At 39.3% G+C, this 24,031-nt stretch overlaps 1 protein-coding gene across 8 annotated transcripts in view; it reads left to right on the top strand.

Annotated features, from left to right (window-relative positions):
* The first annotated feature begins 2,154 nt into the window (after window positions 1-2,154).
* GOLGA3 (golgin A3) overlaps window positions 2,155-24,031 on the top strand; it is a 28,351-nt gene continuing 6,474 nt past the window's right edge. For 4 of the 8 annotated variants that reach the window (XR_011088467.1, XR_011088465.1, XR_011088466.1 and 1 more), the window contains exons 1-22: window positions 2,412-2,692; window positions 4,440-4,787; window positions 8,056-8,337; window positions 9,219-9,331; window positions 9,841-10,526; window positions 11,010-11,121; window positions 11,648-11,954; window positions 12,553-12,755; window positions 13,663-13,800; window positions 14,711-14,872; window positions 15,153-15,521; window positions 15,929-16,006; window positions 17,254-17,517; window positions 18,054-18,148; window positions 18,990-19,206; window positions 19,810-19,953; window positions 20,577-20,774; window positions 21,340-21,456; window positions 21,972-22,111; window positions 22,903-23,035; window positions 23,240-23,362; window positions 23,765-23,929. Coding sequence is in view for 5 of the 8 variants with exons in the window: in XM_068653709.1 (XP_068509810.1) it covers window positions 4,655-4,787; window positions 8,056-8,337; window positions 9,219-9,331; window positions 9,841-10,526; window positions 11,010-11,121; window positions 11,648-11,954; window positions 12,553-12,755; window positions 13,663-13,800; window positions 14,711-14,872; window positions 15,153-15,521; window positions 15,929-16,006; window positions 17,254-17,517; window positions 18,054-18,148; window positions 18,990-19,206; window positions 19,810-19,953; window positions 20,577-20,774; window positions 21,340-21,456; window positions 21,972-22,111; window positions 22,903-23,035; window positions 23,240-23,362; window positions 23,765-23,929 (4,179 nt within the window). In the remaining 3 variants the exon portion in view is untranslated. Of the gene's footprint in view, window positions 2,308-2,411; window positions 2,717-3,071; window positions 3,148-4,439; window positions 4,788-8,055; window positions 8,338-9,218; window positions 9,332-9,840; window positions 10,527-11,009; window positions 11,122-11,647; window positions 11,955-12,552; window positions 12,756-13,662; window positions 13,801-14,710; window positions 14,873-15,152; window positions 15,522-15,928; window positions 16,007-17,253; window positions 17,518-18,053; window positions 18,149-18,989; window positions 19,207-19,809; window positions 19,954-20,576; window positions 20,775-21,339; window positions 21,457-21,971; window positions 22,112-22,902; window positions 23,036-23,239; window positions 23,363-23,764; window positions 23,930-24,031 lie in introns of those variants that run through there. The other 4 variants (XM_068653711.1, XM_068653712.1, XM_068653713.1 and 1 more) reach the window with 4 other exon arrangements.

Below are 24,031 nucleotides of genomic sequence, written 5' to 3'. Positions count from 1 at the left end.
ACATTCTAGTCTTCTTCACCACACTGTCCTTGGCATCTTATGTGGAAGCGTACTTGGTGAAGGCAGAATAGCTGCTGTTAGAAAAAATATAAAGAGAGTATATCCAAATATACTGACAATCTAGATGCTCAGGGGCGACCTTATCGCTCTCTACAGATACCTTAAAGGAGGCTGCAGCAAGGTGGGAATTGGTCAATTCTTCCATGTGCCTGGTGACAGGACAAAGGGGAATAGGCTCCAGTTGTGCCAGGGGAGGTTTAGGTTGAATATTAGGAAGAACTTCTTTATTGTAAGGGTTGTGAGGCATTGAAATGGGCTGCCCAGAGAAGTGGTGGAGTCACCATCCCTGAAGGTCTTTAAAAGACATTTAGATTTAGAGCTTAGTGATATGGTTTCGTGGAGGACTTGTTAGTGTTAGGTCAGAGGTTGGACTAGATGATCTTGGAGATCTCTTCCAACCTAGATGATTCTGTGATTCTATGATATACATTTGCATATATTGTGTATATTTTGTGATATTTGTGTAGCTCCTTTACTGAGATTGTGAATTAGTGAACAGCAAAAGGCACATTCAGTAAATTCATTCATTCATTTCATTCAATAAACTCTCTAAGAAAATTATGCTGATATGCATGCTACACAGCCCTTCTTGATCATGCTCATCTAATCTGTATGTTTGGCCATCTCGCTTGCCAGCATCACTTGCATCCATGCTTACCTGCTTTTCTACTTGCAAATAACCCTCTTCCTGAATTCATTTGTGAAGTAATGTTCTCTTCCTAATCTTGCCTTGGGGGCTACCTCTGCATAATGCTTACAGGAAAACACCCAGTTACTGCCATTAGCAATGTGTCAGGAGCCTGGTTAACAGGTTTGTAACTGAGTTCTTAAAACAATTTAGACTCACTGATAGTGTTGGTTTAACTATCTTCCTGACTTCTACAAGTCAGACAGCCTCTCATCTTCCTAGAGAAACAGCTCAGTGTGTTCTTGTTCATATTTAGGATAATTTGGGCAGGTTAATAAAAGCAAAGAGGATTATCATATCTGGAAAAGCTGACTAAGTATGTTTACACAGCAATTATATTTAGGGGGATAATATGATGTTGGAAGGCATTTTCATTATGAAAATTAAAAGGTTCAGAGAAAAGGGGCAATGATGAGAACTTTTAGAGAGATGTTTGCTTTTCCAGCCACATTTATTGACATTTTAGTCTATACAGAGGCTCTAGAAATGCCAGGAGTAAAATCCACCCAACCAATAAACTCTCCACCAACCTCAATATAAAGACATAAGCTACTTATATCAATGGGAAAAAAAAAATAAAGTTGAAAAGTAAAGCCCACAAACCCAAGTGCAGAACGAAAGAGTTGTGTGAAATACCACTGTGATGTGACAGTTCTTGGTATCCACTGGATTTCTGGGATGCCCAATGTCAGAAAGATCCTAAAGCCTTTAAGTATTGATTTATGAGGTAAGGGTCATCAGGAATGCTGCAAACACAACATAAGCAGGACATTTTATTGAACTCCCCAGACTCTAACCCAGTAAATGCTAACACTTCTGCAGGAACTTGAATGAGACAGGAGAGATCAGGATGCCTAGCATGTGAAGTTAAACATGAGCACACTGAAGGACTGGGGGCAAAGGTGCTTCTGTTAATATCATAGTAGGAAATGGGTTGAAATCGGTGGAAATTAGTCACCCCTTCCTTCAAGATCAATGGAATGAGCAAACTAATTTTAGTGAGGTAAATGAAACGTGTCCCAGCAAAGCAGCATGCAGAGGAGACCGGCTGCTGAAGGATGCAAAAGGCAAAGCAATTGCACTTAGCAGTGTAGGTTTGGGGCAGTTGTTTTCCTTAAATTCTGTATATGTGAAAAAAAAAGATAAAGAGTGGGAAAATATATATATATTAAAAAAAAAAAAAAAAAAAAAGGTGAAAAAAAAGCGAAACCCAGGCGCTGAGCACCGACCAAGCACCAGCACGGTGTGCCCGGGGCGGGCAGTGACAGAGGCTGGCTGGCAGCAGAGGCTCGCAGCCACCTGCCGGCCGCACCCTGCCGGTTCCCACCGCGTTCAAAGGCTCGGCAGCGAGCCCGGGGACACCTCCGGTGCCTCGTCCTCGGGCACAAAACCTCCCGAGGCTCCCAAACCGAGGCAGCTCCCCCCGGGCACCGACCGAGGCGTTTCGAAACCTCTCCAGGCCGCGGCGCCTGGGAAGCAAGCGCGGCGGGGAGGGACGAGAGAGGCTGCAAGGGGCGCGTCGCTCCTCGGCACGCGTTTAATTTCCGAGCGTGAAGCAGGTGAGGCAGCGGGGACGCCTTGGCTGGCCCTGCCCCGGCTCTGAGGGGAGGCCCGGCCCGGCTGAGGCAGCCTCTGCCCCTCCCTCCGCTGCCGGAAGGGTCCGTCAGGAAAAGCCGCCTCCTTGCCAGCCGCCCCGCCGGCATCGGCCGCCCGCCCGCCTGCCCCCGGCGGCCGCGGCTCCTCACTGAGGGGCCCGGCTGCGTGAGGGAGGGAGGCGGCGGCGGGGCGGGCACCGCGCCCGTGGGGGCTGTGAGGCGGCGGCGGGCGCCGGGCGGGCAGGGCGGCGGGGAGGGAGGGAGAAGCCCGTTGCACCGCCGCGCCCTCCTCCCCTTCCCGGCGGAGGCAGCGCCACGTCTCGGGCAGAGCCGGGCTGGGCGGCCCCAGGTCTGCGGGGGGCTCGGCCGGGAGGTGGGAGAAGGGGGCGGCTGAGGCGCGGTGCCCGCCGCGGGGGTGGGGAGGGCGGGAGGGGCGGCTCCAGGCCTGAGGGGAGCGGGGAGCCGCCGGGGCCCGGTTCCGCGGGTGTAGGGCCTGGGGTGCCCGGCCCTGCCTGCCTCCAGCCGGGCCCCGCTGCCCTTCCGAGCGGCCGGCAGGGCTGGGGCGGTGCCGCTGCGGTCCTCTGAGGGCACGGCTGGGCTGCCGCGGGGTGTGCGTGGCGGTGGGGGTGCGAGGGGCTTTGAGGCCGAAACGCGTTCCCCTTGTAATGGGGAGGGGTCACACAGGAGACCCTGCTGGTAACGAGGTGCTGTTAAATGCCCTCTGACAGTGAGCGCTGTTGTGGCAAGGAAAGGGGCTGTTCTTGGCGGATTACAAACCCTGGAACGTCCTCTGGATTTGCAGAGGTGTGAGCAGCCTCTGAGTCGTCCTTGCCTTTTGTCTGTGATTCCTCTTTGTCACTCGGTGTGCTGTCTGTCTGCCATGTGACAGCTGTTCCTTCAGACGGCCCATTGTAAGCTTTCTGACACAGAAACGCTTTTAAAGCCAAATTCCAGTGGAGGTTTTCATCTTTCTGCTCAGTGGGGCTTTCAGTTTCAGAACCGTGCCTCAGGTGTCTGGCAGCTTCCCGGCTCACCTGTATGGGCCAGGAGGCCTGGGCACTGATCTTGTCCTGTGTACCTGAACTTCTGGTAGCTTCTGTGGTGTCCTGGTGATGAGCAGTGCGCCAGGGCGGCTTGGTACAGTAGCAGGTACACCAGGGCTCTCCAGAGGTATGGGAGGAATGTTGCTCAAAATGTCTGTAAAAATGCAGCTAAAATATCTCTGACCTGAAATCCTCCCCTTTGGCCCCAAGTTTTAACTGGGGATTTCTGTTTTTTCTCTGATAAACAGGAATCTGTAACGTCTCATAATCTGAATTCAGCTGTCAGTATCTATTTGAACAAAATTCAGACAGCTGAAGTGACTGTTTACAACAGCTTCTATCAAATTGTAGCAATTGACAAGGTTGATAACTACAGGCACAATCTGAATGCCTAGTGAATGATTTGCAAACGCTGTAAAAACTGTGCTTGGAAATCTTCCTCTTGACTCACTGTAGGAGAAGGCCAGCACTGGGCTGCAGCCTGGGCCTTGTTCTCACTGCCAGCGCACGCTGTAATTAGTAGCTCGGGCTCTGTGCAGTGATAAGTACTGGTTGCTCTGCAGGCAAGTAAACAGTATGATGTCAGTTAAATAAATAAAAAGCCTGAATTCCCTCCTGCATTCTAACTAAAGTAATTGCAACTTAAATTGCATTAGGTCCTTCAGATGAAATATGTGGTATGAAAGTCCAGGCTGTGATTTACAGAGCAGAATGCTATTCTGAATACTGTACAGTTTATTAAAGCAGAGACCAAGGAAACATTTCCATTAAAAGGGACAGTGATCTTAAATGAGGTATCTTGCTGAATACGATGTTGCATTGTTACACTGGTGTATTAATGCAACTTAAAAAAAAAGTGACAATAAAAAAGCTGTTAAATAGATCACTTCCTATTCACAAGCTCTGGATACTTTGTTATTGTCTCTGTTGTTATCTTGGTTCTGTGTGTTGAGGTTGGTGGGCTGGTGGATAATCTGTGAGTACTGCTTGCTTTTTAACTGCTATTTTCAAAGCCCTAAGGAATGTTTGTAAATGAAATACATTTGTTTATAGAGAATGCAGTTCCTTGCTGATTACAACTTTGGCTGCAAGCTGTTTTCATGATCTGGAATTATTGACTGCTGCACACCAACAGCTGAAAAGCTCCGAAAACTGCGCCTGCCTAACGTCTCAGTGCTGATGTTGCTAATGGAGAGAAACCGGACTTGGTAGTTCACTTGGCAGGAAACTTAAAAGAAACACTTCACTGCATCTGGATTGTTTTTACCATGGACTCCTCATCTGTCCAGCAGGATGTTCTGTTGGATGACAGAAGCAGCAATGGGGTGCCTCACACCTCTGAAGAACTCCTGGATTGTAAAGCCAAGTCAGGTTTGCCAGTTACGAGAGATGAAATGAACAGTAAGTTATTTCATGTGAACTTCTTAACAACTTGCGATTCTGTTGTTTGGGTGATGCTTAGGGGCTTTGTCTTTGAGGTCAAGAATTTATTGTACAGTATTATGCAGAGCCATAGCCTTCACCAAACTTTCTATGTATGAGAAAACTTTTCTATTTTAAAACTTAGTATTTCAAAACAAATCCAAAGTGTTCACTTAACTACTCTTAGTCATCAAGTGAGCATGTGTTTTTCATGTATTATTCTGTCTTCTGAAAATGTTTCCAAGAATGTACATGTAAAGTTCTTTAGAACTGACAGTTCTGAAATGATTGTTGTAGAGTATGCTCAGCAATGGAATTTTTTATTCTGGCATACGATTTTCTTTCGGTTAATTCCATTAGGCAAAAAATAAAATGTACTCAAAAAGTCTCTCCAAACTTCCATAATGGAAGAGAGATGCTGGTATGTATTCCCCAAATTATCTCACCCAAATTGTCTCAAAATAATGTAGACAAGCTCTGTAAGAAAATAATGCAGCTGCTTAAAAGAAACTTAAGAATGCACACACAGATCTGGGTAGATTACCAAGTCATGGAAAACTTCAGGTTGGAAGGCACCTCTGTGGGTCATCTAGTCCAATCTCGTGCATAGAGCAGATCTAGCTTTTAAGTTAGATCAGGTTGCTTAGGCTCTTGTCCTGCTGAATTTTGAAAATCTCCACTGGGGGAGTTCAACAGCCTCTCTACTCATGCCATTACTTAACTACTGTCATGGTGAAGATATTTCTATTGTATTGAATTGAAGTTTCTACGTTTCCACTACAGATGTCTAGGGAAAAGTTGATATATGAGGGTGTGGTGATAGGTGGGTGGAGGGGGTCTATATGCTGTGGTTGTGTAGATGCACAAAAGTATACAGGGCCTTTATGTAAGGGAAACCTTTCTGCTGCTACGGAGTTCATCATGTGATGTTGTTAGTGTTCTGCCCTCCCCTGGTGTCGCAGATTTGTCATCTTGTAGTGGGCAGGAAAGTGGAGTCCTAAGACTTTGTGTTTGTCATGCTGCCCTTTATCACAATCTCAGCGTAACTGTGTGATGATTCACTCATCTTTTATGAAGTTGGAGATCATACTTTCCTGCCTTCTCCCATCTTGAGCATTGTGCAAACAATTGAACTGTGGCTTACAAATAGGTAGTGTGTGTCTCTAGTATTTTCAGTCTAATTGCATCTCCTCCCCCACTGTTCTGATCACAGCTGTTTTGACACTAACTTTAGTTCAAGGCATCACTTAGATTCTGAGTGTCTCATGGCCTCAGGAAGTTGCCAGGAAACCATTCTTCTAGATTTTTGCTCCAGTATCTCTTTTATATATGGGTACCACTCATGGATGTGAAGATGAAAAATAGAAAAAAGGTATAAACTTGATGCAGTAATAGCTGCAGTTTCTGAAAGATGAGCAGAAACAATATTTCTCATTGTGTAAGGTGTCATTATTTTTGTTTGCTTGTATTATTCATAACACTCACCTCTCTTTTAATTTTTCCTTTGACAATCTAAGCTGCAGTTTTAGAATGTCTTCATCTGACTTACATTGGTAGGTCATTAAAAAAGCAATCCCATTTTCCTTCTTCCTTTGTGTCCTTGTTATATCCATCCCTTCTATCATGGTGGGCTGAATCAGAGAACTGATTCAGGGTAAAATGGCCTTCAAATGTTCTCTGTGTGAATAAAAAAAAACACAACCTGAAAGTGTTTGAATTCAAAATTCAGTGAACTGGTATGCTCAGGCCACTTACAGCTGAGAGTTTTAGATATTTATTTTTTTATCCACATTTTCTCATTCAGTTTTCTCTGTGCTAATTCACCCTACAAACATCTGTGCTGGCTCAAGGGAGGATGTACCACAGAGGTGGGAACAAATGGGTAGCAGTGGAAAAAGTCCTACTTTCTTACCTCTGGCTTTTTCCCACATGGCTTATTTAATTAAAGAGGTATGCTTACATGTTCACCACGTAGATGAATAGCTTTATTTTTGAATTGTTTTGTTTTCAGAGGGCTGTAGTAATCCATAATATGGGGGGAAAGTTTACTAGCAATATGGTAAAGGACCGATATCAAAATCAATAAAGCTTTCTTTAATCTCTGTGATCAACTTCCTGGATACAGAATATTTGTCCATATGTATCTTAGAAACACATTTTGAGAGGATCTTTTTACTAATTTATTGTTTCTCAGTTCTGTGTTTTCCCGACATCATTTAAAAAAAAAATAATAAAAAAAAATGCAAGAAACTGCTTTTTCAAGTCTGTAGCTGTGGGGAGAGAAAATAGAAAGAGGAAACTTGATTTTTCTGCTTGCAAATACTTTGATTAAAAATGCTAAATGTTTTCATATGTCTTTATGGGGGAAAAAAAAATCTTCCATATATCCTGCTGAGTTCCAGTTACTACAGTGGTATATAGTATGTGAACAGAATGAGTGGCTATTCCAGTTCCCTGCTTGTTTGAGTTGTTTTACTGAGATTTAAAATAATGCATTTAATGTTAGATATATAGTTTTGTTGCAACAGCATTTTAATAAACATCAGTAGTACCCAAACAACTGAAGTGCACATGTGTGAGAAATCCAAATACAAACCTATGAAGTGTTGAGCTGTTATTGCAGATGCATGTTTGATGATGGAAAAGAGGAAAAAAAAAAACACACAGATATGTCAAGATAAGATTGGTATTAAAGTGGTTCTTGAATTGCCTTATAATTGCTAGATTTATTCTTTTAATTCACATAAGTTTTTCTGCAGTACTTATGATTGGAGACATCTTCTTGGAAATTTTTTAAACTCTGTATAAAAATCAGAAACTCATGCTGGGAGTTGGGCTGGTGGGTGCTTTCTCACCAGTACCCAGAAGCATACCAAAGAGCTGAATCACTCAGCAGAGGCCTGCAGTTGCCACGTCTTATTTGTAGTAGGTTGCTGCTCAGTGTGACACAGATTACATTACTTATATTTGGTGTACAATGCTTCTAAATCTAACACGATTTAGAAACCCACATGACATTTTGAAAATAATTCATGGCCACTTTTGAGATCCTGTCTGAAGGCACTATATTAAAGTAAATTAAAAGTGTTTCTTCATTTTAAAAGACCAGAAGAAACATACTTTATAAAATTGTTTTATTGTCATTAGCAATCTATATTCTTACAGTCTAAAGGCAATAGTGTTGGTGTTGTTTTTATGTGGCAGTGTAAAGATAAACAGAGTATCTCAGTGAAACTTTCTCTTTCAGCTACCGGTGTTAGCGTCAGTGAAGTGCCAAATGAAGAGGAAAGTCTGAAAATAAACATCAAAGCGGATGCCTGCCAGAATGGGCCAGAGTCGCTCTTCCCCGACTCTCCTATATCTTTTGATCCCACCAGCAGTCCTCAGGGTCAAGAGTCATCCCCAGGTGTGACTGGTTTCCATGACAGCCTAAGGAAGTCTCAGGGAACTAGTGCTGAGGGCATAGTTCTTAGAAAAGAAGCTTTGCAGTCTCTCAAACTAAGTCTTCCCATGCAAGAAACAGAATTGTGTAAGCATCTGTTTATGATAGCGCCCCTGCTTTCTATTGCTGCATAAAGCTTTTTTCTCTGAGCCTGACTGTAAAATCTGTAATATTATTTCAGCTTGGACTAAGTGTCATTTTGGCAGTAAGCTTTTACTTTAAACTAAAATTCATTTTCTTTCAGTAAATCACTCTCTGCTGCAACTAAAGCACGTGCCTTAACATTTAAAAATCATTCTCACACTGGACGGGAATTTATGTTTTCTGGGACTGAAGCTATTCTCATCTTCCTTCTTTATTATTAGAAATAATAAGTGACAACTTAAAAATAAATAAATAAATAAAAAGACTAACAAAAACACAGCACAACCAGGTGATTTTAAGATAAGTAATAAACATGGGAGTAGAAGGGCAAAGCCTTTATAGTGAGGTGTCTAATGCTCCAGGCATCTTCAATAATGTTTTTTTAAAAGCATTACTCTTAGAAAGACTTTACGTGATTTAACAAAGTAGAAAATTTATCTAATAAATAGCCTTTCTCAGGCCTTTAAGGAATGAGTAGACTGTGTAGGTCTGTCTTAGTTTTTTAATTTCAGTACTACTACAAGTGCAGAACAGATGAGATTGTAGTAGTTTTGTTCTTGCTGTAAGATCTTTCTCTTTTCATATATACTCAGAAGAGCGACAGTATTTGCAAACGGGAAAGCTGAAATATGCAATCATTATTAATGCTTACACAAAGATACATTAGAGAAGGGTATTCTGAGGTGCATGCAACGGGCTTTCCTTGCGTTCTTTGCTTAAGCATGAAGCATGTTGCTGATGGTAGAAGGGGCTTTTTCCTTTTGCATCAGATTTGCATGTGTTGGGGGTTTCTTTCTGACTGTAAAGGCACCTTTCACTTACAGGCTCAGTAGAGTCTTCACTCCCATTGGAGAATGAAGAACAAATAAGACTTCAAGCAAGAAGACGGTTAGAAGAGCAGCTCAAACAATATAGAGTGAAGAGACATCAAGAAAGAGTGAGTACCACCCAACAGATGTTCTAGATTCAGTTATTGATGGGAACTTATACAGTCTATGCTTTAAATTCTGTTTGCTGTGCTTCAAATACTCAGTAGTTTTTTCAGATATGGAAAAAAAAATCTCTTTTTTCTGTAATTGGTTCTCTATATTGTTTCTCTGTTATTGCATTGGTAACGCTATTTATTCCTACCCGAAATAGGAAAAAACAAAACGGTAGGCAATCTTAAATTTAAGAAAAATTATTCCAAATCTGAATTATTTAATTTCCATTTTTTCCTATATCTTTCAGTTTTTAGTCTCTACCTTAATTGCTTTCAACCTGTCTATATTTAGTCTTGATTGTTGCCATACATGTAGTTTACTTCATTCATGAAATGATACAGAAACTTAAAGTTTAAAGCTTTTATATTAATACTTAAGTTCTACAACAAAACAAATCCTTGATGCTAGTTCAAATGTAACATTCTGGAATTTACTTTCTTTTGTTTTCTTTTCATCCAATCAGTCTACATCCAAAAACAGGCCCTCCAGCACACTAGATCCTGAGTTGATGTTAAATCCAGAAATCTTGCCAAGAGCTAGCACTGTAGCAATGACAAAAGAATATTCCTTTTTGCGGACCAGTGTCCCCAGGGGACCCAAACTGGGCAGCTTGGGACTTCCAGCATCCTCAAAAGAGAGAAGAAGTTCAAAATCTTCAAAGTCCAGTAAGATCCGGTCCTTGGCTGACTACAGAAGTGAAGATTCAGACTCTAGAAATGCTACCGGGAGTCTTCTGGCTACTGACTTACCTGGTGGGATGCTGAAGCAAAGCAGAAGTGGTCCAACGTCAGTTGTTTCTGAGATTAGTCTACCCTCCGACACAGATGATCGAATAGAGAATTCCTCCTTGGCAGGAGATAGCATTTCAGAGATTGATGGAAGTGAAGTGGGAATGAGGATGGATGGAAATGAAAGCGACAGCTCTACCTACAGCAGCGTGTCAGGAAAGGTGGTGTTTAACAGTTTACAGAATGCAGAAGGCAAACAGAGCATTCCATATACAATAAATGGTCAGAAGATACATCCTGATGCCATGGGGCAATTTCCTTCCATCAGTGAGGTGCTGCAGGCTGCAGCAGTGGAGCACCAAGCCCAAGAGCAAGAATTTAATGGAGAAGTACGGAGCCGGAGAGACAGTATTTCTAGCAGGTAAGAAAGATTGGTGGGCAGTGAGATGATTACGGTGTTGTGCTCTTTTGGGATAGGCAGTCTGTTACTCTTATCTTTTACTAGCATTGGATCCAGTTCGTGTTTGTCATGATCAAATCAGCTTTTAACTTATGGATTCTAAAAGAAACTGAAAGGTCACTTCACAGAGTACCTACTTAATATATCTTTAGAGTAAAATAGTTTTGACACTGATAGAATGTTTTAAATGGTCTCCTAGCAATTGCTTCTATCTAACTTCAGTGTGAATCTAATGTCTTTCTCTTTGGATGGTAATGAAGGTTGTTTTGCTGTGCTTTAGATACATCATAAAATGAGAAACAGTATCCTAATTTCTAGTTTAGATGAGAAGCATATTATCTTAAGGAGTCTGAGTACCTCTTAATTTCAGACTCCCTTTTCTTCAACTAGGTGAGTGTTGTACTCTCTGACTCTTTTATCTGTGTGTGGTATCTCTGTCTCCAGTGTATCTATGGAAAGCTCTATCGCAGGAACTCATGATGAAATGCTGCAGGTGCTAAAGGAGAAGATGAGACTTGAAGGGCAGCTAGAGGCACTTTCAGTAGAAGCTAATCAGGTACAAAATGAATTTCAGTATTTAGCAAATTATATTAATATGTTAATTAATTTTCAAGAGCTTCCTCCTCTTATGGGAATGTGTTTTGTAAAAACATTGTTGAATTAGATACATTACAAGTGCTCTTATGAAGATAGTCTTTAAAGCCTTCAAAGGTCTAGAAAAAAAGACAACAACTTTAGAGATGATGAATCCAGAGTTATGGTAATGATGTCTGTGTTTTCTCTTTGTATTGACTGATGGTATAGCATAGGTAATGCAAAGCATTCTTACTTAGTGTGGAAACGCATCTTATAAGCCAATAACCATGTCAGGATTTTTGATGAAGACACTATACATCTTGTCTGTGCTTTCCTCTGTGTTTTCTTTTGAATATTTGAACTTTTTACTATGCGAGGTGTCACTTCAAAAAAACATTATTTGAAGTAAGTGGTCTTTGCCTTAGCAAAGCCATTTTGCTGGTATCTTCTCTAATCAGCCATTAATGTATTTTCTCTTTTGTATTTAATTTCTGGGACACATTCAGGCTCTCAAAGAGAAGACTGAGCTACAAGCCCAACTTGCAGCTTTGAACATGAAGCTTCAGGCACAGATGGAGCACAGCCAAAACAGCCAACAGAAGCAGGAATCGCTGAGCTCAGAAGTGGCCACATTAAAGCAATCTTGCTGGGATCTGGAAAGAGCAATGGCTGACCTGCAAAACACCTTGGAAGCAAAGAATGCTAGTTTGGCTTCTTCAAATAATGATTTGCAGTTAGCAGAGGAGCAGTACCAAAGACTCATGCTGAAGGTTGAAGATATGCAAAAAAGTGTTCTCACCAGAGACAGCACAGGTGGGTTGATGTAAATTTTGATCTCTAAATTTTATTATTCCATAAATCATTTTAAGTCAACATAATTCTGAAGTCCAAGAGCAAGAAATAATTTTAATTTGCATTTTATTAATAACATACTAAATAGCTGAATTTTAAGGTGTTTGTTTTCTATGTTGTGTCACGAGTGCCACAATTTGCAAGACACAGCCAGCTTGTGGGAGGAGGCATAAATATGTAATCTAATAACTGTTCGATGGTGAACTAACGTTTTTTAGAAAACTGCACAAATACTGGTCTGTAATGATGAATCTCAGTGTCAGGATACCTGCTTTCTAATTTTATTTTTTAATTCATATTTTCAGCCTCTGAGGAGCTTTGAATGCTTGAAGAAATTACTCATTTATTTTAAATTTGTTCTGTTTATGAGCCTAATTCTTTGGATTCCAGAACTTTCAATTTTTTCTTTTGCAGGAACAGTCAATCTTAATGTAATTAGGTGCATATATTTTTGTTCAAATAAATAAGCTACAAATACAGCAATAAGCCTTGAAAACGTGTGCGTAAAAATTGAGCGATGGAGTATAATAGTCCAGATTCTTTCTTTTCCTTTTTCTAGTTCATGATCTGCGACAACAGTTGGCTTCCTTACAAAATCAACTTCATAAAGTACAGTTGGAACGGACCACACTGACCAATAAGCTAAAGGCATCTGAAACAGAAATCACATCACTGCAAAATGTGCGACAGTGGTACCAGCAGCAGCTGGTACTCGCTCAGGAGGCTCGTGTCAGGCTGCAGAGTGAGATGGCTAATATACAGGTATTATGATTTGTTTGCACATAGGACTGAGAATCTGTTCTTTTAATTTTATCCAGATGTCCTAGTTTCGGCTGGGATAGTTATTTTTCCTCCTGGTAGTTGGTATGGTGATGTGTTTTGGATTTAGGATGAGAACAATGTTGATAACAATCATGTTTTAATTGTTGCTGAGCATTGCTTAAACTACATCAAGGACTTTTAAGCTTCTGATGCCACCCTGACAATGAGGAGGCTGGGGGGTGCACAAGAAGCTGGGAGGGGACAGAACTAGGACAGCTGACCCAAACTGTCAAAAGGGATGGTTGTCCACAATACCATGCGATGCCATGCTCAACAATTATATGGGGTGGCTGGCCAGAGTATGGGGGGGGGGTGACCACTGCTCAGGGACAGGCTGGGCATTGGTCAGTGAGTGGTAAGCGATTGCATTGTGCATCACTTGTTTTGTACATATTATTATCATCATTATTTTTCTTTTCTGTGCTATTAAACTACCTTTATCTCAACTCATAAGCTTTTACTTCTTTTTTGCCAAGTCTCTCCCCAATCCCACTGAGTGCTTAGCTGCCTGCCAGGTTAAACCACAACACCAGAGGACATTGAGAGTGGCTTCATTGTCAGAGTTCACACACAATGTCTTTATACTTAAGGTGGAGAGCAGGCTGGGGGGAGTTGTTCTGTTTTTTGTTGTAAGGTGTTAGCTCATGTTGATACTGAGGCATAAATTTAATCACTTGTCTTATGTGAATGAACACCTATAGTGCAATGTAAGTAGTAGTTGAGATTAGGCACAGATAGGTTCAGTGTGTTGTTTTATTTTTGTTTTTTTTTTTTTTTTTTTCTTCCTAGAACTCACCAATTTGAGCTGTTGGTATTAATCAGTGATATTTTTTTCTCCCTCTTCCAGGCTGGGCAAATGACCCAAGCAGGTGTGTTGGAACATCTCAAACTAGAGAATGTGGCATTGTCTCAGCAGTTGACTGAAACCCAGCACAGATCAATTAAAGAAAAGGAACGTATTGCAGCACAACTGCAGAATATTGAGGTGAGGTTGTAGGTGATCTTCATGAATTATGTTCTGTTTAAGTTGCATATTTAGTTTTTGCAAGCATAGTATTTGAAAGCTCAAGTATTTACCATCAAAGCAGTATGGAATTATTATGAATTGGTTAAAATGATGCTTTATAAAAACAGAAATGTTTCAGAACAAATAAATTTGTATGAAACTACAAACAGCAAGAGGGAGAAAAGTCATATGTTTCCCATTCCAAGGTGACGCCTGCATTTTCAGAGCTGGTATTTGCTTTTAATTGAGTTTTAAAAGTGGATGTAAATATTCTGCTTTGCCCATTCGTGAACTTTTCCAACAGAAAACTTACTTGGAAGATAAAGTCGGTAAAATTCTTCTTAAATGTGTGAAATTGCTCAGGTTTATCCTTCCTGTACTTAAGGAAGAAAAGATGAGTAAAATCTACTGAAGTGCAGCGCATTCACTTTCAAAGCATTTAGAACCCATCTCCACTGCTTCCGATAGCAGTTGTGTAAATGACAGGATTTTCTATTTCATGGAGTTACTACAGTATCCAAGGAATTTATTTTTGTTTCAGAATTTTCTAAGCGGCTTAATTTTAACACTTTAAATATTTGTCTTATTTATACCCTGTTTCGTCCATTTAGAAAGGACATGGTGCTACATAAGGAACTCAGATTGTCACAAGTATACAAGACACTCAACTTATTCTAAGGTGTCTTAAGTATATGAGTAAGTGACTTCGGTAAAGATATACAGGTGTGTAAGGCAGACATCAAAATTATATTTGTTTGTTACTTTCTTCTAGAAATGTTCTTGATAACTTAGCCTTTTCTTTTCTTTTTTATTCCCCAACACATACACACATCTACCAGCCCCTTCCAGCTGAAACTGTAGATGTTAACTACTTGCTTTTTCTGCACAGGCTGACATGTTAGATCAAGAAGCTGCCTTCATGCAAATCCAGGAGGCTAAAACCATGGTGGAAGAAGATTTGCAGAGAAAACTAGAGGAGTTTGAGGATGAGAAAGAACAGCTTCAGAAAATGGCTGATTCTGCAGCAACATTGGAGCAAGAGTTGGATCAGGTAGACTGTTTTTAGGCACGTTACCAAAGGTTGTAAGGGAAATAGTTAATTGGCTGAAAAGGCAGTAGTAAATAAATACTGAGCTCTAAACTTTTTAAAAACAGTCTGAAAGATTGCTGCAAAAATGAAGTCCATATCAAAGTCACTCTGTCCCAGGTGAAAAGGCCCCCCACTTTTTTTCAAATCATCTCTGTAACTGTGTTTTGTTTTGTTTTTGAAATTTCATTCATTTTGTATAAATTTAATCTTACAAATTTAATCTTAAAACACATTTTCTCAGGTCAAGCTGACTTTGCATCAGAGAGATTTGCAGCTTGAATCTTTACAGCAAGAACACCTAGATCTAATGAAGCAATTCACCATGACCCAAGAGACATTGCACACCAAAGAGCAGTCCCTGGATGACCTGCAAACACAGTACGATGAACTGAAGGCCAGATTAGAAGAGTTCCAGAGTGATGCTACTTCTAAAGATGACATGATACAGTATTTGCAAAATGAGAAGATTGTCTTGGAAGTAGCTTTGCAGACAGCAAAAGCAAACCAAGAGCAACTTGATGAAGGAACAAAACGCCTTGAAGAAGATACAGAAGTAGCATCAGAAGTGTTGGAACAACTGAGGCAAGAAATTGCAATAAAGTCAAGCCAGGTAAGAAATCCATAAAAACGTCTTACTAAAAATAGCTGCTCCAGGCAAGTATTGCCACAGGCACGTGACATTGCCAATTACATGACAGATTTGTACATGATTTGATCATGTATATGTGAACTGGTGCCATCTGCTTAACACATATGTAGATTAATGACACGCTAAAATGTTACTGGCAGGATAAGGGACCTTTGTTTACTCCTGAGGGTTGAGCTCATTATAAAGTGTGAGTTTATTTCTGATGGGTTATCTGAAAGTGCCATTGAGATACCTAGTCAGAAACAGGATCCTTGTTAGATTAGGCAATTTGTACAAGCATAGGTAAAAATACTGTCAGTGCTTGAAATAATGTAGAATATGACGTGTTTCACGTGTAAAACAGCATGTTTGTTTCTTTCCTCTCGCAGGTAGAAAATCTGCAACAAGAAAATGCCAGCCTCAAAAAACAGGTTCAAAAAGTGAAGGAACAGTTCCTGCAGCAGAAGGTAAGCAAAAGCAAGCTATTTCAAAGAAATAAAAACAAATAACTTATTTTTTTGTAGTGTAAGTATGTATTTCTGAGGACTACTGTGAGGAGACTGGAATTCATTTTCTGTATCAAATACAAAGAACTTGGTGACGTAATTACATGGTTTCAGTTGAATTTTTACCTGCAGTTAAGAAAAAGTGAATCCACCAATCATTTCAAGCTTTCATTGGTCTTGAGGAAGCTTGCTAATTGATCCACTATGTAAAGTCTCTCTCTGGCTTGTTACTAGGTTTGCTTTTGCAAAAGCACTTAGAAAAATCTTCAGTTGTCTTCATTTTCCTTCAGCTTTGAAAAATTGTAGTTGCCAGAGGAGAATAAAAATGTTTTATCGCAAATTTTATTCCAAATAATTAGTTTTAAAATAGTAATTTAAAATTGATATATCATTAGTGTTGTAAATATGTATTATGCATAGAGGCACCATTAATTTACCACTTGATTGCTCATTAATGTAATACTAAAGGTGGTTTTTTAGCTTATTTGGTTTAATTTTGAGAAGGCTGTTTAAACTGCAATTAACACCCCCTCCCTTTCTCATGACAAAAATAGTTAATTATGTGCATGGAATGGCTAAACTTGAAAATTATTTTTTAATTGTGTTTAAGTAGTGCAGTTCCATAAAGAATATGAGGAGTATACCATACTGCTATAAACACTTATTCATATTCGCTTAATGAACAAGTTGGCCTTGTTTAGCCTGGAGAAGAGAAGGCTGGGAGGGGATCTTCAGTGTATATGAATATCTTAAGGGAGGGTGTCAAGATGTTGGGGCTGGATTCTTTTCAGTGGTGCCCAAAGATAGGACAAGAATCAACAGGCACAAACTAAAACACATGAAGTTTTATCTGAATATGAGGAAAAACTTATTTACTGTGAATGTGACAGAGAGCTGGAACAGGTTGCCCATAGAGGTTGTGGAGTCTCCTTTTCTGAAAATAATCAAAACCCACCTGGGCATGATTCTGTGCAAAGTGCTCTAGGTGACCCTGCCTGAGCAGGGAGTATCACCAGATGACCTCCAGAGGTCCCTTCCAACCTCATCGATTCTGTGATTCTGTTACAGATGACATTCGTTTGTATTGTTTGATACCACCTCCCCCCAAAACTAGAATAACATTGGTAAATATTTTAGAAATTTAAGAGTAATTTACAGCAAAGTTGTAACAGAGATGCTATGTTGTTCTTGAAACTCTTGTGTGCAAGGTCATGGTGGAAGCTTACCGAAGAGATGCAAGTTCTAAGGACCAGCTGATTAGTGAATTGAAAGCTACAAAGAAACGTCTAGACTCAGAAGTGAAAGAGTTAAAACGAGAGCTACTGAAAATTCAAGTTGAAAAACAATCACTCGAATCTGAACATTCAAAACTACAGAAGGAAGTATCTCAGGTTCGCCAGCAGATGGTGGAAATAGAAAATCATCTTCAGTCAGTGCAGAAAGAACGAGATGATATGGAAGCACGCCTACAGGTATGGAAGGTGTCAACATTGGACTTTGAGAGAATATTACATACAGGATATGTTGCTGTTTCTGTTAGTTTTGGAACTAAACAGAATGGCTGCAAGTTAAGGTTCTTGGATACATATTTAATACTGTATATATAGTTGAGCACATACCTACCACATTAAAGTGACTGCTCAGTAACACCTCATGTACATGTAAGTCAGTGGGGAGAAGCATGCTCCAGGAGTGGTAGAAGTGTGGTGTGGAAGCAGTTAACCTGGTCCCAAAGTGAATGCTGTCTGAGAGCGGAGCTCAAAGTAGAACTCTGTGCATACATGTTGTGGTGGTGGCCACAGAGCAAAGAATTTAAAAGGTAATAGAAAGGAGTCAGGAAGCAGAGAACCTTGCAATAGGTGTTTTTGTTCCCATGGTTTTTTTTAGGACTGTAAATAATTTTGAAACTTTTTGTATTTATTCTCCTATAAAGCAACATAGAGAAAACATGTTTTTGTTCTTGCTTCATGTCTTTTTATTTGTTTGTTTTTCTCTCTCCCTTTTAAAGTCCTTGCAGTTTGATAAGGAACAAATGGCATCTCTTGCTGAGGAAAATCAGTCATTAAAACTAGAAGTAGAACAAATGCAAGAAGAAGCAAAAAAGTAAGTCTGTTCTTTTGGTATGGATAAAAGATCTATAACATTAATCTTTCATATCCACGCTTTTAGTAACCAGCCTTTTCCTATTCCTTAGTCTTCTTTGGGAAATAACATCCATGTCCAAGTACTGATTGCATGCTGCAGGAGTTCCATCTTCTCTGATTCACGCATGCTTTTAAACAACGACATACATGTTGTATGGCATGTATTGTGTTAACATGTTGTAACATGTTTAATGGAGTTAATCCTAACTTTCTTTCAGTAAATTTTAACCTTGAATGGCTAGAATGTTGGGCTTAATGAGAACAAGCTGGGGGGAGGGGGGTCTGTTTTAAACTAGTAACCATAGATGAAAACTTTTACTGAGACATGAAGTACCCAATGAAAATCTCAGATTAGATGAAACCTTAGTTCAGATTCTTATTCTAAATTCTGTGTTATTTAAAGAGAGTAGTGTACGTTCCTTCATGCTGGAATTTTAATAATTATGACAAAGACTTCTTAATTACCATAACAACCTTCTTAGAATGTGTTCCAAAGTTCTGGTCATTACCTCACAAGGGGCCAAAATTGTACCTTACCAATCTGATGGCTTTTTCTGAGATGAGTGACTTGGGACAAGGGGAGAAAAGTGGGTGTCATTTACCTTAACTACAGCAAGGCATTTGGTACAGTCTCCTGTAGTATCCTTACAGTTCAGCTGGTGAAATATGGACTAGCTAAGTGGACTATATGCAGGTTTTATTATTTCTTTTCAATTGAACCATGCCAAAAATTAATTATTCAATATCATTTTCTGGCAATTTTTTTTAACCTTATGTTTTGTTTTTTGCTTTCACTCTAGGGCCATTACGGAGCAGAAACAGAAAATGAAGCGTCTAGGGTCAGATCTGACAAGTGCTCAGAAAGAGATGAAAGCAAAGCATAAAGCCTATGAGAATGCAGTTGGCATTCTTAGTCGGAGGCTACAGGAATCCCTCACTGCAAAGGAATCTGCTGAAGCAGAGTTGAGCAAACTAAAAGCACAAATCACTGATGGTGGAAACAACCAGATTGCTCAAGTATGCGGGTGTCTTTTAACATTGTTAATATAAAGATAGCACTATCACATTATTAAATATGTGTTGAAATATTACAATACACTGAAGTGATGAAAACACTTGGAATATAAAGTTAACTAAGAATGCTGGTATCAGTGTTGTGAATACTGAGAATTTCCTTAATTATATTTGAAAGAGATAGTTTGGCAGGCTTTGTATTTTTGTATTTCACTCGTGTTTTTTGAGATTGTTAATTGCTTGGGATCTGAAAAATTTCCCAAACTCTAACTTTAACTGCTTTTTTCCTCATAGACAGTTGCCATCTCTTCAGGGTAGCCGTAATTTAATCGTATATGTTATGACTATAATACTGTTGAGAATTAATATATGAGAATTGATTTATTGAGGGAAAACCTAAATTCCTTGGACTAATGGAGCAAAATATAAAAAATGATAAAAGTAGCGGTTGGATGCAAAGGGTTGAAAGCTCTGAGCTAGACCTTTACATTAATCACTAGCAGCTCATTTAATATTTGGTAGAGAAATAAACTTCTTAACAAAACAAAATTGCCTCTGCAGAGACGGATGGTAAATGAATCAGGTTTGTGATCCTTTTGTCTTTAGGAAAGGATTCAAGCTCTGGAGACAGAATTGCAAACTGTTAGCAAAAGCAAGTTAATGCTGGAAAAAGAGTTGCAAGAAGTGATCTCGCTTACCAGCCAGGAGCTTGAAGAATACAGAGAGAAAGTGCTGGAACTAGAGGATGAGGTGATTACCTGAATTTACATGGTAGATGGGAAGGTGACAGTAAAAAGCACCTAGAGGTGGGGAGAAATTTTAGTACCATAATTTTATTCCAACAGTGCAGGAAATCAGAATCTAATGTGCAAGCATTGTGTTGCTGACACAATATAACTTTTTTGCTCTGTACTGTCTCTACTGTCTCTTCATGGTTTTATGAATCACTGTAGTATAGGGGAAAAGAAGATGAGAGAAAAGTAGTTCCTGTATTAAATACCAGCTGTGTCTGGCCATAAAATAGTGAATATACATGAATAGTTATTTTCCCAAACTATTGGGAGTCATGTATGCTCAGTGATTTTTGAGGGCAGGGTGGTGGTGTTCAGTTGTAAAGTTGCACAAAAAAAAAACATCAACTACTCTTTATCTCCATGTGAACAGTACTCATTGATTGTGCTTTCTAGCAAGCCTTTGAGTCTTCCATTAGGAAAAAAATGTGAAAATGCACTTGTTTTGAAGTACCCTTTTAAAAAGGGGGACAGGGAGAATGAAGGAAAACTGTAAAAGCAAATTAAATTAATTTACGTCAGTTTTTTGAGGTATTAATCTGGAGATGTTTGTATTTACTTTCAACTGTTCTCTGGCTACAGCTTCAGGAATCTAGAGGCTTCAGGAGGAAGATAAAACGTTTAGAAGAAATTAACAAGAAGTTGGCCCTTGAACTGGAACATGAACGAGGAAAACTTACAGGCCTTAGTCAGTCCAATGCTGCTTTGCGGGAGCACAACAATATCCTAGAAACAGCTTTAGCGAAAAGAGAGGCAGATTTGGTGCAACTGAATCTACAGGTATTATGACTTTTTGGTATTATGCCTTAAGAAAGGAAATGGTTAATATTTCTTACAAGATATAGAGGTCTTCACTGATATGATGCAAAGTTGGTGTGTTTTCTTCAGATGCAGGCCTCCTGTATGTTGTGTAACAGTAGTAACGTATGAGAATAAAGAACAGATCAGAAATGATATTTTGTGCTAAACAGAGCTGTTTCTCTCTTAGGGTGTAAATAAATCATGCTGAAATACTTGCAGTTGTGAAAGTGTGGCTCATTTAAGATTCTTGAAACATGCAATCTGGCACATAATGATTCACTGGAATTAATGTTGATATTTATGCCAATGGTAATGTATTCTTGTGGTATAAGCAAAAGGGAATTCCTTGCCTATAATGTGCTACCGTTTAACCATGGCTACTTTAAGCTTGAAATGGTACTCCATAGAAGCAGTTATCAGTGAACAGCAGAGAGAAGCTTTTGCAACTGCTGCTTTGGCTGATGTTTGTATTTACTCTATTGGCATTTCTGGTCTTCCACTGAATCTACACAAAACATGCATTTGTTTTTGTGATGTGCTACAGGTTCAGGCAGTCCTAAAGCGAAAAGAGGAGGAGGACCAGCAAATGCAACAACTTATTCAAACTTTACAGACTTCCTTAGAGAAAGAAAAGTCAAAAGTTAAAGACCTTAAGGAACAGGTAATGGGTCATTTATTTATTTATTTATTTTAAAAGATTATTTAAATGTAAAGTATTTGAAAGGTAGCTTTACAGAAAAATCTATGCTTTATAACATATTGCTTCCTGCAGGGTCTCTGACATGATGGTTGATAGTTGGTTGAAAGTGGTTGAAAGATCAATTGATATCTTTTCTGTTGTGCCCAGTGTTAACCATGCTCACTGACTACTAAGAAAGTTCCATTGTAGCTTGCAGTTCATGGAGTGTATCCTGAAGTGATGCTGCTTCATCAAAAAATTTGCAGTAAGAAAGCAGTTTAGCAGATGCGGTTTTTCATTATGTAATAATTAACCACTATTAGCATTAGTAAGGATGACAACACTAATAGTGTTTTTATAAACAAAAATAATTATAAACAGCAAATTAATGCTGCTGCACAATTTTCTTGATTTGTTCTGTACCCTTTTAGCTTAGTTCTTTTTTGATACTCGTACAGTGATAAAACAAAGAAAAATTTTATCTTTTTTCTTTGTAGGTAGCAGCAGCCAAAGCAGATGCAGCACACAATCGCCGTCATTACAAAGCTGCTTTCCTTGAGCTCAATGAGATCAAGAAAGAGCTACAAGCCAAAGAACTCCTTGTCCAAGCCCTTCAGGCTGAAGTGGACAAACTGCAGTAAGTACACTGTAATAAATGCCCAAGTTCTTGAAGTACAGTAAACAAAATAAATCCTCTGAAAAACACACACGTTAATGAATTTTTGGTTTTGCCATTCTGAAGTGGTTTATGTTGAAATGCATCCCAGCTGAGCCTGATCATAAAATACATGTTTGGATGCTAGGCAAATATTTACAAGTTCATGTCTCTTAGTATTTCAATTAGACCCAAAGTAGGCTGTATGTAGGCTTCACCACCCTCTTTTATTTTTCAGTTTTGACGTGGATTTTTGCTATGTCTTGTTACTAGTGAGGGTTAACACTTCATATACATATTATCCTGTTATTCTCCCCTCTTACATCCCTAAAGAATTATGTAGAAGATAAATTTGAGCATTGGATATATTCCATGGTATACTGAAATGCTATTTGTTTTGTTGTATAGAACCAATTTTCTTACATTGTAAGAAATTATCAGACCTACATAAGAATGGATATAAGATTAACTCTAATTCTCCTAAAACAAAAGCACAATTACTGACAGGCTTCTTGTTTTGTTCACTGTATAATCTGTTGTTTGTAATTGGAATGTTACCAGTGCTCAAAGAATGTGGTTTTTGCAGCATATATATATTTACGCATCTGTCTTTTGTGACTTAACTCTTGCAGCAAATGTGTTGGCAAGCCTTCAAAGGTATAACCAGGTGTCATGAGCTGCCATATAATTAACAATCGTATATTAACGTAGTGAAGTACTTGTTTTAAAGGACAGATTTTGTAAGTACTGTTTCTGTTAATGTTGCTGTGTAGGGCAGAGGATGAGAAACATTCCCAGGAAGTATCACAATTTCAGCAAGAGCTGGCAGAAGCCAGATCTCAGCTCCAACTTCTGCAGAAAAAGCTGGATGACAAGCTTAGTGAACAGCCTGTAGTAAGCCAAGAGGTAAAACCTGCACACTTACTATGTTTATCCTTACTTAGGATGTGTTGTATGATTTCATTTGTGTTTCATCCAGGAACTTTTAATGAAGTTTATTTTAGGAAGTTTCCTTAAAAATAGGAAAGGTTCATGAGACACAGGTAATATATTTTTTGTGAGTGATTTCATGTATAGAGAATTCTAAAGATACTCTTTTGTTGTTGTTAGGTGGAAGACCTCAAGTGGGAAGTAGAACAAAAAGAAAGAGAAATAGAAACACTTAAGCAGCAGTTGGATATGAGTGAACAGCGCAGCCATAAGGAATTAGAAGGGATGCAAGTTGTCCTACAGGTATTTAATCTAGCAGGTGGAGATTCTGATGGATATCTGGTATTGGTGTAGGGGGATAATTAAAACAGTATTTTATAGTTTAAAAGCATTTACACTGATTTTTAATATACATTTTTATTCATAAAACCTAATTCATTATGTGTTTTGCAGTCTTTACTCTTTCTTGATTTCACTGGGCTGTTAGTTTCTTATTTTATTGACCTTACACCGTAAAAATAGGTTACTGACTTTTAATTTTATTTCTGGTTTTCTGTCAGGGTGAATTTGTTTCACATAACACTATCATTTTTTTATTCTTTTTCTAGTTTCCTCTGGAATCTGAAAAATGTGATGAAAGCCTTAGTTCTGGATTTTTTATACTGCTTTCTTGTATCAGATTGATTCCCTTATTTTCCTGTCTAGAATATCAAGACTGAGTTGGAAATGGTGAGAGAAGATCTGTCAGTGACTCAGAAGGATAAGTTTATGCTGCAGGCTAAAGTGAGTGAACTGAAGAACAGCATGAAGTCACTGCTGCAGCAGAACCAGCAACTGAAGTTGGATCTGAAGCACGGCAAGATGAAGAAGGTATTGGAGTAGGAAGAATATGTAGTGGTGTAATTGGATTACAGTACTGGAAAATACTCTGCTGCAAGGAAACTTGGTGAAAACTCTTAATTGAAATGCCTA

This window comes from Anas acuta, chromosome 17, assembly GCF_963932015.1.
Source record: "Anas acuta chromosome 17, bAnaAcu1.1, whole genome shotgun sequence".
In the NCBI taxonomy this organism is placed as follows: Eukaryota; Metazoa; Chordata; class Aves; order Anseriformes; family Anatidae; genus Anas; species Anas acuta.
This window is presented reverse-complemented; position numbering and strand designations above follow the sequence as displayed.